Here is a 17,542-nt window from a genome sequence, read left to right as displayed (position 1 = left end):
ACAGGGAGTCTGCATTTCAGCCTCTTATATGCCTAGTTCGGGGCAGGTGGAAATAAGATTCTAAAGAATATTATTATTCACTGAGAAAATATGCTACGTATTACGTTCATTTTGAAATATGCACACAGTAAATGTTTTGAATACTGAACTCCAAGAGCATCACACCATTTACCAGCACCAACATTAAAGAGTGATTAATGAGTCTGATGTTTGTACAGGCATTTGTTAGCCTTCCTCTACCAATACGGGGGAAAGGGATGGGAGAGAGGCAAGAGAATCAATAGTAAAATCCAAAACACCAGTTAGAAGTACTATTAGAAAGGAACTCTTACCAGGTTTACTAAAGGTCCTCCAGAGTTTCCATACTGTAAATTTAGAAGAAGAAGAAAATTTGTCTTTAATCTTTCTTTCCCCCCCATTTACAACAGTTCTTTACATTTTGAAATAGAGTTGCTACACAAAACATTCTGGGAGGGAGGGGTTCACATTCATTTATGCACAGCATTCTCTTATGGAGAGGTTACTATACAAACATGGATGGAATAAACTTGATATATTTTCTGTAGCCTAGAATGCCTAAACTTTGCAATGGTGGACTAAGGATTAACAGACCCCCTCCGGTATTGTTAGGCTGGGGAAAAGAAAACCCTTTACGATTGATGCATGACACTTTGAAAGAAAATGCAGACTGCTTTAACTGTAGCACATGCAATCTCATGAGCAGAAGGGCACAAAAGCATGAAGCCAAGATCTTGGAGAAGGAACAGGGAGTTCAAAGGGGGCTGATATGGAAGGCTTGCCAAAGCACACCACAGACCAAACAAACTACCATAGCAGCCAAAATAAAGTTCTCCTGTGTGGAGGTACTTAAATCAGGGGGTTCAGTTTTGCCATTCATTGAATAAAACAAGACAGGGAGGTCTTTTACCTAGTATTCTTTTAAACAAAAGACCACTAAATTTCAGTGATAATTTTGATGCTTTCCTTTAAACATGTCTAGAGCTTCTGTTTTCCCCCAGTAAAGTTCCTGGTCACCTTTGCCTCTCTTTTAGTCTAAAAACTGCTAGACACTGATTCCTTTATTTGATGGCCTTGCTAACGAAGCTTAGGAAAATATGTCTGTTTTCTTAATTCTGTACACTCCTAGATTACAGGAAGTTAGCACAACTTTCTGAGAATTAGACCGAGAATTCTCCCTGAGAATTACCTGTTCTCTCAAGGCTAGCAGAAGCAGCACTAAAAGTTGATGTCTTATTAGTCCAAAAACTAGCTTGTCTCTTAAAAAAAGCCAACAAAAGAACAGCAACGTGATATTTTGGCAAACTCTTTGATGGATCTTTAAAGACCTCTGATGAACACTGCCTGCACTTAATAATTCTAAGAGAATTCAGCTAAATATAATAAAAAACTTATGTTTCTTTAAAGAGCAACCAGAAAGATCAGTGCAAATTGCTTCCTTTGCATGTTCCAAGAAACAATTTTGGCCAGTCCTAATGCATCAACTTTATAGGGATGAATGACAAGGCAGCAACAGAATCTGAATGTATTTTGAGGTGAGAACCATGAATGCAAGAGAATGGCTTTGTGGAAAGTGACTTACATTGATAATTGCATCCGTTTGGATGTAGTCCATATCAGAGTTTCTAAGTCCCAGTTCTTTGCCTCCCCGTTGGGTGGTGCTAACAATTCCAGTAGTCACGGTATTTTGAAGAGAAAATGGACTTCCAATTGCAACCACAAATTCACCTGGCCGTAACTCTCCTGAACGTCCGAGCAACAGGACTGGCAACTTCCCCTAAGAATAGAGAGGGTCAAAATAATCATTAGTCAATAGCAACTCAAGCAACTTAAATAGCAACTTGAACAATGAATCAAGATATAAGCACAGCCAGCTTTCCTCCTGTATCAGGTAAATGTAATGGCAACTTTAAACAATTAAACAATTAAGTCATATTAATGACACTTCTAGCATAGTATTTTAATTTTGCATTGTATACTGTTTGTCAGGTAGAAGCACAAGAGGAGACAAATAAAGGGAAGGAGAATAGAAAACTCTAGGTAAATTCTGGGGTGATGGCAAACTCTAGTGTCTGATTAATGAACTGTTTAAGGGGAAGTGAATGAAAAAGGCTCAGTTGCTGGTTCAGCAGTAGCCAAGTACAACCACTGGCTCAGGATATGTTGCTGTCTCAGTAGAAATGCTAAAGTGATGGCACTTCTCCCACTTGGAGCCCTGATCACTGCCAAGGGCCCCATCTCTCACAAAGTCCTTTCCACTGCTGTGCCCATTGACATGGCTAAAAAAAAGCAAAGCAGCAAACTAAGTAAATATCCAGTCATAAAATATTAATCTAATCCTTTTAAACTAATGTATTTCTTGCAGACATCTTTCACAAAAGAATATGTCCATCCGTTTAGAGATATAAATTAGCATTATTTATAGGCCAGTTCACCCTTAACTGGAACACCCTAAGCATAGCACTTATTGTTAATCTCCACAAAACTTCTAAAGCAGGGAAATATTATGTTGAGACAGAGAGAAGAGAGGAGTGGGGGTGGGAATCCTCAAACAAAATGTTTTCTATGATCTGTCTAAAGCGATTCATCTATCAGATCAAACCCTGATAAGTGTAATAGATCTCCTGAGAGACAGACACATATTTTCATAGCTTCGGGTTATTTTTGGCAAGAAAACGAGCTATATAATAAATAGTTGGTGAGTAATGCAATTATTTGCAGTTGTGCTGAGTCTTCAAGCCTGGGCCAATATTGGTGAAACACTAGTTCAAAGTCAAGTACTGTATGACTTGGCTCAAGATCATCTGTGGGATTCAACATGCCTTCTGGAAAGAGTTAGCCTTCTCTTTCTGGGGTTAAAACAAAATCAGCTGCAAAACTCCCTTCCTCAGCAGATGTTATAAAACACAGTTTTGCAAAGCAGAATGTGTCATGTACAGAGAGTTTCCAGAAGAGACCAAGTTCTGTATCTTTTGTTTAAGGCATTTTAAGGCAGAAATCCTCAAATGAACATGTGTGAGACGCTCATTTGTCAGTTTCCTCTTATTCCTCAACATGGCAATCATCATCAATTTATGTAAGGTAAAAGCGGCCTTCCCTTTTTCTTTTTTGGAGATCCTGTTGAACTCTAAAGTTAAGTCAAAGAGCACAAATATTGTGACATCTGGAGTGCTACATGGGGAAAATGCTCATTTGCATTACAAGTGCCTCTTCCATGAACAATAACCAGGAACACATTTGCATACACAGCACAGAGTGGTGTAATTTAAGCCTTACCTTTGTAAAGGCTCTTAGAATGGGAATGGATTAAAAAAAAACCCAAAAGGCCAAAAGGGCCTAAAAAATTCAGATTAGGATGAAAACTCTGTGTTGTGTTAGCAAATTAGAGTGATATTGTGCTACCCAGAGATATGCATGCACAGCAGTGGGCTTTTCGTTCATGTCTAATTGCCTAAGCAATTAATAGGACTAGCAGCTACCACTTGTTTGGGAAAGATGGGGAAAGGGGGAATGGTTTGCAAAGGTAATAACTGCTGCAGCTATTGGCGGACATGACTTAATACATTTTGTTCTGCACACACGGTTACCGGTTCAGTGCTAAATTCTGTATACATGATCCTTGTACCAGAAACCATGTGAACAGAATCCTTTTGCCAATGCAGGTCCTAATCCAGCATAGGCTGTGTATCCAAAATCCTATTGCAAGTCATAAATGTTTCTTGCTTGCTGGATCAACTCAAAGAGTGGTTAGCATTTTAAAAGCAATCTACAGTAAAACATGTCAAAGGAATGCTCCCACCTCGTAAAAAGAATTAACAGCATCTATAAATTCTGAATGACAAAGGAAGGGTGACTAAAACGAGCTGAAGCTAAAACAAAGGCAAAATATCACAGTGCTTTTAAAAGTCTAATACGAGTCAGTTTGTTGACAACTGATAAACACCAATTTCAAAGAAGGAACTTAATCTGAAGTTATTTATTTAATCCATTAATTTAAGCAGGACCACCAGGTGTGCATGGTGTTTTATAGAGTACAACAGAGACAGATCCCAGCCTCACCACTGCCTAAATGAAATAAAGGAAAGCTGTTCAATGCATACATTTTTAAAAACAGTATTACTCTCTCTCCTGTATATGGAATAGAATAATTTTTTGCAGGGAAGGCCCAGTATTTTGGAAGCTTCAATTATGATTTGCTTTTTAATTTATCTTTTTACAATATTCAGGGACAGGGTAGCAAAGAGTTATTAAAGCAGAGGAGCTAATTAAATGCCTTCCAGCAGCATATAATGAGTAAATGAAAGAAGCCTGGACATGCCTAGATTTAAATCTTTCCAAGTGCCCTCCCTCCCTCCGCATGCTGAGTCACTGACTTAACTATGTAGCCCAGAGCAAACCACAGTCATTGTTTCTCTCCTTTCTGTGCGCCCCCTCCTTCCTTCCTTCCTTCCTTTAATCATCCTATTATCGTGTGGCCTCATGTAATGTTCATAAAACATAGACCCAGCACGTATTATTTCAAATTCTGAAAGTCAAGGCTGATGTTAAAATAGTTGGTCTCAAAAGCTTTGCACCCAGCAATTGTGGGCACAGATACCATCACATTTCTCCCAGTGCAAATGTATTTGGGACAAGAGAAGCATTCAGGGACCTAAGCCAGCCATCACTTCTCATTGTGGCAAGAATCTAAGCTAAACAATGCTTTCCACCTAATACTGTGCAGGAAGAGAAGTAATTGCAAGGTTAGATTTCCAGCAGCCTGGACAGCAACACTCAATTACGGTAAGTGCAGGATTTGATGTTTACTGCATAGCAGGATAGTGATCAGGGCATCCACAGTGCATTTGGAAATGTGGTCAGGCAATAAATGTAAGGTTTGTTTTAAGGTGAAGGTAAAGGGACCCCTGACCATTAGGTCCAGTCGTGGCCAACTCTGGGGTTGCGGCGCTCATCTCGCTTTATTAGCCGAGGGAGCCGGCGTACAGCTTCCTGGTCATGTGGCCCGCATGACTAAGCTGCTTCTGGCGAACCAGAGCAGCGCACGGAAACACCGTTTACCTTTCTGCCAGAGTGGTACCTATTTATCTACTTGCACTTTGACGTGCTTTCGAACTGCTAGGTTGGCAGGAGCAGGGACCAAGCAACAGGAGCTCACCCCGTCGCGGAGATTCAAACCGCCAACCTTCTGATCAGCAAGTCCTAGGCTCAGTGGTTTAACCCACAGCGCCACCCGTGTCCCAATAGGTCAGGCAATAGTGCAATGTAAAAAAGATTTCACTTACATCAGCTTCAAAGGGATCCAATTCAATCTAATATAGGTCAAGGCAGACTCTAAAATCTAGTACTAATCTCCCAACCTCCAATTTAGAATTCTGCCACATCACTGACTTTGATGAGAAAACTAGCACAGCAAGAAGTATGCTGGGGTAGAATCTTTTCTCCTTATGTGCTAGTTATTTTACTTGCAGGAGGTACAAGGAAGAAATGCAGTTTATTTATCACAATGGGATTCTGCAACTTCATTTGGTTGCATGTGGAGATCGGAATCAAGTAAGGTACATTTGTGAATGGGAACTATCTTCAACAATTTAAAAGCCAAACTAGGTGCAACTTCAATTCCTTTTGGTACCTATGGGGACTTCCTCTGAAACACAAATAACTCCCAGGAACATGGGCCGGGAAAGCATTGCAACCCCCCCCCCCCCATATTAATGTTGCCAGTTTGGTTGTAAGAAGTTAATACTTTACTGTGGATGCTTGTGAAGAAAACTGAAATAGGGTCCGCTCCTGAAATAATTGCAGTAAAACTGATGTCTACACAGTGGTACCTCAGGTTACATACGCTTCAGGTTACAGACTTTGCTGACCCGGAAATAGTGCTTCACGTTAAGAACTTTGCTTCAGGATGAGAACAGAAATCGTGCTCCGGCGGCGCGGGGGCAGCAGGAGGTCCCATTAGCTAAAGTGGTGCTTCAGGTTAAGAACAGTTTCAGGTTAATAACGGACCTCCAGAACGAATTAAGTACTTAACCCGAGGTACCACTGTAGTGAGGAATTAAAAGTGGCTTTAATTTTTATTTGCCTTACAGCTTGAAAGTTTACAGAAAATTCATAAACAAGAATACAAGAGAGCAGAACTCTATAAATCTGATTTTTCTTAAAGAATAATATTGATTCCTCAACCCCCTCCCCACTCCCAAAAAGAATAATTCATACACTGAGCTGACAGTGAACTGCAAAACATGTAGCAGCAGCAACCCTGGGAAATGCCTGAACTAAATGGCAGCAATCTATTAGCAGAAGTGCTGCCAAAACTCAGACAGCCCTTACTATATTAAGTCAGGAATGCTTATTTTATTCCTTTAAAAGATGCCAAGAAAAACAATATACTTTCCAAAGTCAGTATATTCACAAGCCTGCAATGCATTCACACGGTCTAACAGATCAGACCAGCGAAGAAATCCTATACAAAAAAGTAAGATTACTTTACACTGTGTTGCCAAAGTATGCCTCACCGAATGAAACATTGATTTGTACACTCAAACGCGTAAGAGAAATAAGTATCAATTTTTTTTAATAGAAGCAGAAGAGGTGAAGCACAGCATCAGCAGGATATCAAATCCATTATGTGATATTGAGAACAAATTTATGGATGAATGTGGTAAGCAAATCTCAAGGAGATGAAAGGACAATAGTGAAGAGGAAAAGAGGAATGTGATGCACACATGCAAGATGACAAATTCACAAAGACAACAGACGTATGGGCACCTTGCGATGCAGAGACCTGGGAAATATGGTATTTCTATTTCACAGCTAAAAAAGAATGTACAAAATTTGGGGGCGTCTTATACACGGGGGCCATCTCCCCCCATCGGAGTCCCCAAAAATAAGGGTCGTCTTATACATGGGGGCATCTTATAGACGGAAAAATACGGTGTGTGGGTGTGTGTACACACACACACACAAAAAAAAAACCACTGGGATTCTTCGTCCGGTGTTCTGGTGATGTGGGGAGCTATTTAATGCCTAACACAGTCTGCATAATTTTTAAAATTCTGTAACTGGAACCATCTTACTGAGCCAGTGCTATGAAGAGGATGCAATGGATTTCATACAAGGATTTACATTCCTGTTTTCAATAAACTGGAAAGTGAGGGTGATGCATGCAAGAACTCACACCTACCAGCTGCTCCTGAACAACTGGGAAAATGCACAACTTATTATCCCTTTTCATTTTAGTGAAACAAATGGGGCAAGAAGAAAATTCAGAGACAGACGAGCAGATGTGTCAAGCAGATTTAGTGGCAGCCAAAGACAGGAGACACAAATGAATGTCAGGCCAGGGCCAAGAGTTGAGTTGCTTCCCTTTATTTAAGGCCCGTGTGAGGGACCTTTGTCCTGCCAGAGATTGTTGAACTAGAACTCCCATTTGCTATAGGCCATGCTTGCTGGGGATGATGGGAGTTGCAGTTTAGCAAAATCTGGCAGGTCACAACTGAATTAAAGTTACCTCAGTCATCTGAGGGTCACTCTCTAGAGGAGCCAGGAACAATTTTTTGGACACCATGCCAATTGGACAAAGACGTGCATGGTCTTCACCTTCCCTTGAGTGACTTTTTGAGTAGTTAGTGGGGTAATTACTGGATTTTCATTGCATGCTTTATTATATTAGTCAAACTCCTGTCTTGGTAATTAAGGGGCAGGAATGGACAGCCAAACCAGTCATCAGGTGCAAAGAGTCACGACTGAGGACCCCACCCCCAATAATTTAGCTAGTCCTAGTAACTTTTGTTGTTGCTGCTGTATACAATAAAAGTTGTGACAATAGTTTAATCCAGTATCAGTGTTTGCCTCATTACTGTTGACACAATCAACCCTTTTGAGTCTTTGGAGGCCTGGTGCTCTAAAACAAGTTGCAGGCTTTCTCTGACCCCAACCAAACCCAACCCAGGTGATGAACTTGATTCTAGGGCACCAACACTACTTGAGGCCTACCTGCTTCGGCAGTAGGAAGTGAATGCGAACTTTTGCCCTCCTGATTTCCCTCTCACCCACTGCTTTCCCTTCTATTTGTCTGATCCATTCATGTGGTTTCTCTTCCCCTCTGTAGCACTGCAGTTACTGTATTTGTGTGGCCAGAGGGGGGTTTGGCTATTTTTCTGTGTACACAGCCTGTGTGGAAAGCAGCAAAGCAAGCTGTGTGTGTTTATGTTAATGGCCAACAGTTCTGGAAAACAAACTGGTTGCGTTTCAGAGGTACCTCTTACAAAACATGTGGAAGTGATCTTGACCCTAAAACATATAACTGGACCTCAAAAAAGTTTCTTCTCATAAGTTTACCTCTTGGTGGTTTTAGGAGATCTAATGGAGGCAGATTTTTTAAAACAAAAACAAAAAAGGCTCTAAAAGCTATTTCACATGCTCGGATGGTAATTTTTCTATTAGTAAATTGTGGCAAAAGTCACTAGCTAGTTTCAAAACACATCAGAAGACTAAGACCTCCCTAAAAGCAAACCTCAAACAGTGAAATGGCAAAAAAGACTGCCAGGTAGGGAGGTAATTAGGTCTCCTGGCACAGAAGCATCTGCACTATTCTCCACCAACCTGGTGTCCTCCACATGTTTTGGGCAACAGCTCCTTTCATCTCTGGCCATACTGACTCTGGCAGATGGAAACTGCACACCAAAATATCTGGAGGGTACAGGTTGAGGAAGGCTGATTCTACACCATATTGCAGCAGACACTAGATCATGCCACACACAATCATTTTTGCAAATTAATAGTCAAACCATCCTCCTTTCAGTAACCAGGCCTCCTTACTTCAAAGGTTAGTTCAGAACACTTTGAGTTAATAGGAAACATTATATGATTTATGGTTGCTTTCAGACATCACAAGAAACTATAGTTATTAAGGGAATGAGCCTAGACAAGCGTTGGACTCATGCACTCCCACATCTCCTTTGATGAAACTACAAGGAAGTGAACCAAAATGTTCACTTCTGTTTTGAACCCTAAACGGTGGTTAATGTTAGCTATGGTTATTGAAACAAGCCAGCTTCATAAATACAAAGTTAATTTGTTTCAGTAAACCACAGTTAAGGTTAAGCACAGTTTGTTCAGACATAAATGGTGCTTAGTGAAAAATGGGACCATTGCTTCTGATCTTGCAACTGTGCTGAAGAGGGAAGTATATGAGTCCTGATGCTCACATTGGTTCATTCCCATACTTATGAACTAGAATTTATCACTAAGTCTGAATGCACCTATTGTCCCAGTATCAATCTAGTTAGCTGCATTTTCAAAGTGGGTGAGATTATTCATCTACAACAGATAAGGGGAACTTGTGACTCTCTAGATCAGGCATGGCCAAACTTGGCCCTCCAGATGTTTTGGGACTACAATTCCCATTATCCCTGGCCACTGGTCCTATTAGCTAGGGATGATGATGTTGGTCTTTGACCCTCATCAGTTGGCAAGGCTAATAGACAAATACGATGGGAGTTTTAGTTCAGCAATATCTGGAATGCCACAGATTCCCTACCACTGGTCTAATAGAGACTTCATAAGCACTGGAAATGAACATGATTGTTTGCTCAGTTGGATTTCTTCTTCAAATCAGAGAAGTCAAACATAAGCAGTGTCCACCAGTATCCTCTCTATGACCCTTGAGAGTAATTTTAGAGCTCTGCACATTTCTGGCAACTTCTAAATAGGAAAGAGATGCATTTCCTGCATCCATCCCAATTACCAGGACTGTGTTATTCAGACAACTAATTGGTAAGACGTTCAGGAACTTGTTTTGGAGCTAAGAGAGGCAACGTTTCTAAGTCCAAGTTGCCGTGTTTTGTATAGTCAAGCTGCCCAAGTGATTAATAAAATGTCTAGGGAGAACCACTCACTGTTCAGGAAAGGAGAAGAGTGATCTATGAGGACTTATTGGCTTCTAAGGTGAACACTCCAACTCTATGCTTTCTTCTATGGAAACTTCCATGTGGGAGGTCTGTTCAGTTCCATTTGTTTTGGCATTCAACCAGTCATCATGTAATCACAATATGTGACCTGCATTCATGATAGGGGTTGTTGTTTTTTTTGTCTAGTTTATTTTTGCTAAAGGAACAGAAAAAGTTTATTAACCCTTTGGTTTTAGTTCCATTAAGTCCTATTTGCACTGCCTGTTAGAATATGTGTTTGGTTGGTGTGTGTGTGTGTGTGTGTGTGTGTGAGAGAGAGAGAGAGAGAGAGAGAGAGAGAGGGAGGGAGACAGAGACAGAGAGACTGACTTATTTGGTCAGAGAGAATCAAAAAATGATTTGAAGCTAGATGGACCAGTTGACTAACTCACTACAAGACAACTAATGGTTTCACTTTCACAGCTCCCTTCCTTTTCTTGGGCTTCCCTTGTGTTAGTTTCCCAGAAATAATTTTTTACTTCCCTCCCTAGAGAATAAAGTTAATAAAGAACCTTCACTCTTCAAGATGTCTTCAAATTATCCCATATTACTATGTATCTCCATTTGGTCAGCACAACCTTATGGAAACTGAAGGGGGACATCCCAACAGATCTGTTTCTCATTTGTGCTAAATTCTTTTCCGTGGAAAAATGGGTTAGTGAGTGCAAACCAGTTCATTCTACTGGTGCCTGTAACTCAATACTTTATTTAATTTCTTTTCCTGTTTAGAAAAGCAGTCTGTCCTAAGGCAGAAGTCCATCACTTAAAGGAAAATTGCATGCTTGGGAATGAAAGAACACAGCAGTTTTAGAAATGTCAGTGGTGTGGAATCTTTAGAGTAAGTCACCTTGTGCTTTTTTTTTACCGCAGACATTCCATATCCCATGACAGAATTTAGTACTCATATTTGCATTATCCGGCCAAAGGAGGAAATATTCCCTTCTGCTTCAGAAATACAGTTAAAAGAATCATACAGTCAACAATCATTTTTAAATGCATTAAATATTACTATCAAATTAAATGATAAATAAGCCCATGTGCTATACAAATTAAGCATTTATTTATTTATTTATTTATTTAAAGCGTAAGTGGCAAAATAGCAGGGAAGTGACTGCAGGTAAGTTTTTACCTCATTAGTCAATTGTCTAATGCTTATACTTAGAAGAGCACTTGTCTAACATTCCCAGTAAGAATCTTTGTTAAACATATTCCTCTTAGTAGGAATAAACTAATTGAATTAATAAACTAACTGAAGAATGCAGCATATAGTGAACAAAATGAAGTTTAATAGGCTGCATGTAATGCAGAGAAGCTGAAATGTTCTCAGAAAGCCATATAAAATTACTTGTTTTGAAACTACGTAGATTTTAGTTATGTGTGATATGACTATATACAACTTCCTAGCATGCAGTCCTAAGGTCCTGGGGCCACAAGGTTTTGTGAATCTGCTTCTCTGTGGAAGGAGCATCCTTGTTGCAGTTGCAGAAACCTCCACCGCTATCCCTCCTCCTCTGGTGCTTTGGAGGATGTGTTTTGGCACAGGGGTCAGCAAACTTTTTCAGCAGGGGGTCCCTCAGATCTTGTGGGGGGCCAGACTATATTTCTTTTGGGGGGGATGAACGAATTCCTATTCCCCACAAATAACCCAGAGATGCATTTTAAATAAAAGGACACATTCTACTCATGTAAAAACACACTGATTCCCAGACTGTCTGTGGGCCGGATTGAGAAGGCGATTGGACCGGATCTGGCCCCCAGGCCTTAGTTTGCCTACCCATGGATTAGGGGGTTGGGGAGTACACAGTCCCTAAGGCCAACACACTTACTTACTTTGCTTTCCATTGGGACCAAAGCTTTTTTTAAAATAAGAGTAAAAAAGCATGGAAAGTTGGTAGAAAAGCTGATCTTCCACCTTCTGCTCTGCCAGTGCTAAATCTATTATTATTATTATTATTTATTGAATTTATATACCGCCCTATACCCAGAGGTCTCAGGGCGGTCCACAGAATAAATCTAGCAGGGCTTTAGCTTTGGAAGATTCTCTGCTTCAGATTTTCCTTCCTCTGTCCCCTTTGGATTGCCCTGCCTCTTTGCATTAGCTAAAATACTGTAACTGAACAGCATTTCACAGGAGCATTTCATCCTTTCCTGAAACAATACATAAAATAATCCAGGAAACAATGCTTAGAAGGAAATTGCTGAACTCAGCTACTGTGTATGTCCATCTGCTTACTTCCTCTGTTAATCCTTGCCAAAACTCCAACTTGCAACAGTGTCCACCACTGTAAACTAAGGAAGCTCCACCCATTGTATTCTCTACGTCAGTCTTTCCCAACCTTGGGTCTCCAGCTGTTTTCAGACGACAGTTCCCATCATCCCTGACCACTGGTCTTGCTAGCTAGGGATGATGGGAGTTGTAGTCCAAAAACAGCTGGAGACCCAAGGTTGGGAAACACTGCTCTATGTAGATATAACACATTCTTAACTCCTCCTTCCCTAACCTCTGGGGAAATGTAAACTAAAAAATATTTATTTCACTCTTTCTGCTAACTCTCAATTGCACTGAATCAGCATTCCAGATTCCTAAAAAGTCGTGGGGGGATAATCCCCATTACCTATGCTGATCACGGCTATCTGAAATGAGCTAATATTTTTAAATATGTGTACAGCTTTTTATCATAGATACTGTATATGCTCTGACACTGCCTGTTCTACAGGCATAAAAAGCCTTAACAATACATAAAAAGAGCAAAGATAGCATCCCAAACACTCTGTACATCACTTCAAAGCTATGCTTCCCCCCATGAGGTTCTCTTTGCATATTTAAGTAAAACATTTATGCAGCACAGTAAAAAAGAAAAAAGGCATCTAGGCAGTAGGATGGAGCCACGTGATAATGACTGAGCAGTTTAGTAACTGCTGGATCAATAGCCCCAATAGTGTTTGAAATACTGAATAAAGTATTGTGTGTGTGTGTTTTAATTTTCCCAGAGCACTTAGCAATGGAAAACGAAACAGCATTTGTCCCTTTAAATATGCCAAATTGTATAACGCAACACACACACACACACACACACACACCTGCAGTGCATTAAAGGGAGGTTTTGAAATAGCATGAATACAGTGGCAAAGCAAGCTCACCACATGAAAACCAGAGTGCACTCTAGGGCATAAACAAACATTATTCTTGCTACGTTTTCGGACAGAAATCAAACACATGCCAGGAGATGTTTTCCAAAGAACTTGAGTTATGTCTTAATTGTGCTTTCCCCTTCCAAGGCCGCAGTACTGAATTAGGGCACATCTGCACAGTAACAGCCTGTGCTCCCAGCTGGACTCTGTAGCACTCATGAACGGGAGGAAGCATCGCCCTGGAAAAGGCAAGTACCTTTTGCCCCAGGGTGACCCCATGTTAAGAAGGCAGCCATGCAGAATTAACAGCCTGTTTTGACGCCGCAAAAATAATTTGCCAGCCATACTGACAGTGCGCTAGAAGTGCTTGTTTGTATGTGGGCTTGAAGAGTGCGTGGTAGGAGTATATTCAGATCCAAACACAGGAAAGGTCCAGCCGTGGTGCTAGGCCAGCCCACCGCATGTCGTTGGACTGCATCACTCATCGTCTCATCAGCCCTAGATAGCATCTCGGCATTCTTTATTCAGAGCACTGCATGTCAAAGGGTAGAAGACTTTGGAAGTAGATATTGAAAATGCATGAGCCCTTTTCTGGTGGGCTGCACATATGTTTGCAGGAGTGGGGATGAGCTCACTAACCTTTGCCCCTTTGTCTGCTCTCTGCAACTTGGAAGGTAGAGTGAGGACTCAGTACATTATTTAGAACATAACACCGGTCTTGAAAGATCTACATTGGTTCCCAGTACGTTTCCAAGCACAAGTCAAAGTGTTGGTGCTGACCTTTAAGGTCCTAAATGGCCTCAGCCCAGTATACCTGAAGGAGGGTCTCCACTCCCATTGTTCTGCCCGGACACTGAGGTCCAGCTCCGAGGGCCTTCTGGCGGTTCCCTCACTGCGAGAAGCCAAGTTACAGAGAACCAGGCAGAGGGCCTTCTCTGTAGTGGCACCCGCCCTGTGGAATGCTCTCCCACCAGATGTCAAAGAGAAGAACAACTACCAGACTTTTAGAAGACATCTGAAAGCAGCCCTGTTTAGGGAAGCTTTTAATGTTTAACAGACCACTGTATTTTAATATTTTGTTGGAAGCCACCCAGAGTGGCTGGGGAAACCCAGCCAGATGGGCGGGGCATAAATAAATTATTATTATTATTATTATTATTATTATTATTATTATTATTATTCCTGCTTCAGACTTTGCCCCCCTAACCTGTGGTGGGCAGCAGGCATGGCAACATGGGGGCAGAGCTTAGCATGCTCATTCCTATTCTGCTCATGTGCAGCCTTTGCACACAAGCAGCAGGTCCAAGCACGGCTGTAGAAACACGTGACTGTATGTCAACGTGTGCATGGCAATACTGAATCAATGTCAACTCTGTGTATTTCTATCACAGCCAATCATTGCCTCTCTTTCTAGATGGGTAATAATAGGTAATGGTGCAGCAATAAATCTTCTAGCACACTTGCAAAGCTAATCAGGGTCCAGAATGGTCTCAAACTGGTTGAGGACTGCTTGCTGAGATTCCTGCATTGCACGGGGTTGGACTAGATGACCCTCAGGGTCCCTTCCAACTTTACAATTCTATGATTCAAATAACTGGTTCTGGCATTTATATCAGCTCCTCGTATTATGGCTAAGTTGCTCTTGCATGCTTGCAGAATCATATGAAATGGGGATTTTAAAAAAATGCAGTGCTTTATTTTTTAGTCTTGCTGAACAACTTTGCCAGTTTGCAGCCCTAAAAAGTTTTAGACCCTTTTGATGATTGATACTGCATCGCTCTCACAGGAGGTGAATTTTAAAATGACTACAAATCAAAATGTATTGAATCCGTTAATATACTGACATCCTAAGTATCTTGATATGGTTATAAGTTTCATTTAAACTTGATTCAACTACAGTGGTACCTCGGGTTACATATGCTTCAGGTTACATACGCTTCAGGTTACAGACTCTGCTAACCCAGAAATAGTGCTTCAGGTTAAGAACTTTGCTTCAGGATGAGAACAGAAATTGTGCTCCGGCAGCGCGGCAGCAGCAGGAGGCCCCATTAGCTAAAGTGGTGCTTCAGGTTAAGAACAGTTTCAGGTTAAGTACGGACCTCTGGAACGAATTAAGTACTTAACCTGAGGTACCACTGTATATATTTGGCATGTAAATATATTCATACTTCTTTCCAAGTCCATTGTTTGCTATAAATCTAGTTTTTTCATGTAAGAATATATCAATATCAATCAAATAGCAATGTATAAGTAATCCCATGCTCATAATCAACTTACCGTAGTGTCAATTTTTATTAGTGCAATATCTGCTTTCTCGTCAATATCTTTAATTTTAGCTTCTCGTGTTTCACCATTCTTCAGTTCCACTTTCACTCTGTTCTTGTTGGTAACCACATGGGCATTTGTAACTATCAGTCCATCTTCGGAAACAATAAACCCTGAGCCACTGGCAACAGGAACTTCCCTCTTTGAAAAAGGCAGTCTAAAAGACATGGAATTTCAAGATCAAGAAGCAAAGCAGTTTCTGAAGATAGCAAAGACAATCTGCTTCTATGACCATTACACACTATTATGATAGATTTGGTTTTAAGATACCTTAGAATATGAGACATAAAGGACTTTCGCAACATATATATTAATGCATTAACTTTTTTAAAAAAGCTGGTCACTAAGAAAATAATAGTATGCTATACTATTCGTACATTACACATAATGTTATATTCATAACAACATTAAAATATAGCATCAGTGTTTTTCACAACAACACACAAAACCCACAAAGTCTCCAGTTAAATAATAAAACTTGGATTTCTTGTTTACTTGCGAAACAATTCAATGTGAACCACAGCCGGTGCTATCTTCTCCACCACATCTGCAATAAAGTTGTATTTGTGCCGCAAACTATTCGGATCTTCCTGGCCTGAGGAATGAAAAATAAAACACTTGTCATAATTCATCAATGTCAGCAATAAAGAGTTGCAAAATACTCATATTAAAAACAGAGTTGATATCTATGAAAAACATTTCTTTAAAAAAAATAGTCTAAGAGCTCACAACAAGACTGTTCTTGAGCTTATTTTTAATTAATAGAATTGTGAGGGTGGGGGGAACTTGCTCCAATAAAAGCACTGAGTCTCATTATATTACAAAGAAGATTAGTCAGTTTTAGTATCCCCATATTTATCAAATGAGTCACCACACCTCTGAGGCTGCCACAAGGCAGGGCATTTTCACATATCACCATATCATAAACATCCTCACCTACATAGCAGAGCCGTGCACAACTGTGCCACTTATCTCACCTCTATTATGTGCTCCTCTCACAAATGTCAGGTAAGAACTACTTATATCATCTAATATACTAGCATCACAGTTTCAGCAGAGGCTCCTCTCAGTTACTCTAACAAAATATAATTAACACACTGCTAAAATTATGTATAATTAGCTTCATGAGTTAACAAACGTTGGTTTGGCTTACTAGCCAGTCACTATTTGTGACAACAATGAGCCCTTCCGTTGGTCACTCTGGCATGCACAGAGGGCTTGAAAGAGATTAAGCATCCTCTCTCCTTTGTCCAGAGTATGAAGAAAGTAAGAAACATTGGCACTCCCACCTGCTGCTGTTTCCTACCTGCTTGCAAACTGCAGCACAAATGAGACCTCTGGGTAGAAATCTGCATTGTGCCAGGTGTCCTGCTAGGAACAGGGTTAGGTACACTCACCTCTAGGGAGTGGTTATTATGAGAATGACCCATAATAGCATTCTATGTTCACTTCAGTAAAGCAACATTTACAGGACCCGGACATAAAACCACACATTAGCCAGACCTCCCAAGGGCCCTAACAATTGCATTTTATAACTCAAGCTCAATTCAATTAACTTTCCTGCCTCCCATAAGCTGCTACTGATGGCCCAGATCCTTCTGGCCACCACTCTTCATGATTCTGCTCTGTTTTACTTATAACTGACAGATGTGTCTCATTTCTAGGAATACTTCCACAATAGACTGCCAAAATATTTAGCAATAGATTTTCCCTGGACCTAAATTATTGATCCAAAAACCAACAACAGTAATTTTTCTAGCTGGGGCATGAGCCATAATCCCATAAACTGAAACCCCGCCCCCAAATGAAACACTTTAAGAAAAAGGTATAAGGTGTCAGTGCTAGTTACAGGCTTCAATTCATCAAAGTCCTGTTGTGAGTTGTGGGGTAGGTTAGTCTGTATGAATCCCTTCTAATTCTTAGATCTAGCAAGGGTTAAAATCTAATGGTATATCCCATTGTTGAATTAGCCAGGCAAGGGCCAGGTATGGGTAGTTAGTCTGACAAAGGAAACTGCTCTGTGCTAGAGGGAAAATGAGTGGGGCCCCTCCTCTCTCCCCCCTCCCCTGAATACTTAGAAAGTCAATAGCCAAAGCTCTGTGTGTGAGCTGCTAGAA

General features: G+C 40.6%; 1 protein-coding gene and 1 long non-coding RNA gene across 2 annotated transcripts in view; one reads left to right on the top strand and one right to left on the bottom strand.

The window, feature by feature from the left end:
• HTRA1 (HtrA serine peptidase 1) overlaps nucleotides 1-17,542 on the bottom strand; it is a 43,456-nt gene that overhangs the window by 6,137 nt on the left and 19,777 nt on the right. Inside the window, exons 2-5 of the mRNA XM_081006120.1 lie at nucleotides 15,921-16,020; nucleotides 15,378-15,582; nucleotides 1,601-1,795; nucleotides 333-365 (exon numbers count right to left, since the gene is read on the bottom strand). Coding sequence (XP_080862246.1) covers nucleotides 333-365; nucleotides 1,601-1,795; nucleotides 15,378-15,582; nucleotides 15,921-16,020 — 533 coding nt within the window. The remainder of the gene's footprint in view (nucleotides 1-332; nucleotides 366-1,600; nucleotides 1,796-15,377; nucleotides 15,583-15,920; nucleotides 16,021-17,542) is intronic.
• On the top strand, nucleotides 1,802-13,909 carry LOC308477486. The gene is made up of 4 exons (XR_013986583.1): nucleotides 1,802-4,873; nucleotides 5,263-5,842; nucleotides 6,071-12,292; nucleotides 12,437-13,909. It is a non-coding gene; the product is annotated as an uncharacterized lncRNA (long non-coding RNA).

This window comes from Podarcis pityusensis (genome assembly GCF_964106645.2).
Source record: "Podarcis pityusensis genome assembly, chromosome: 5".
Taxonomy (NCBI): domain Eukaryota; kingdom Metazoa; phylum Chordata; class Lepidosauria; order Squamata; family Lacertidae; genus Podarcis; species Podarcis pityusensis.
The sequence above is the reverse complement of the archived record's forward strand: the minus strand, read 5'-3'. Positions and strand labels throughout refer to the sequence as shown.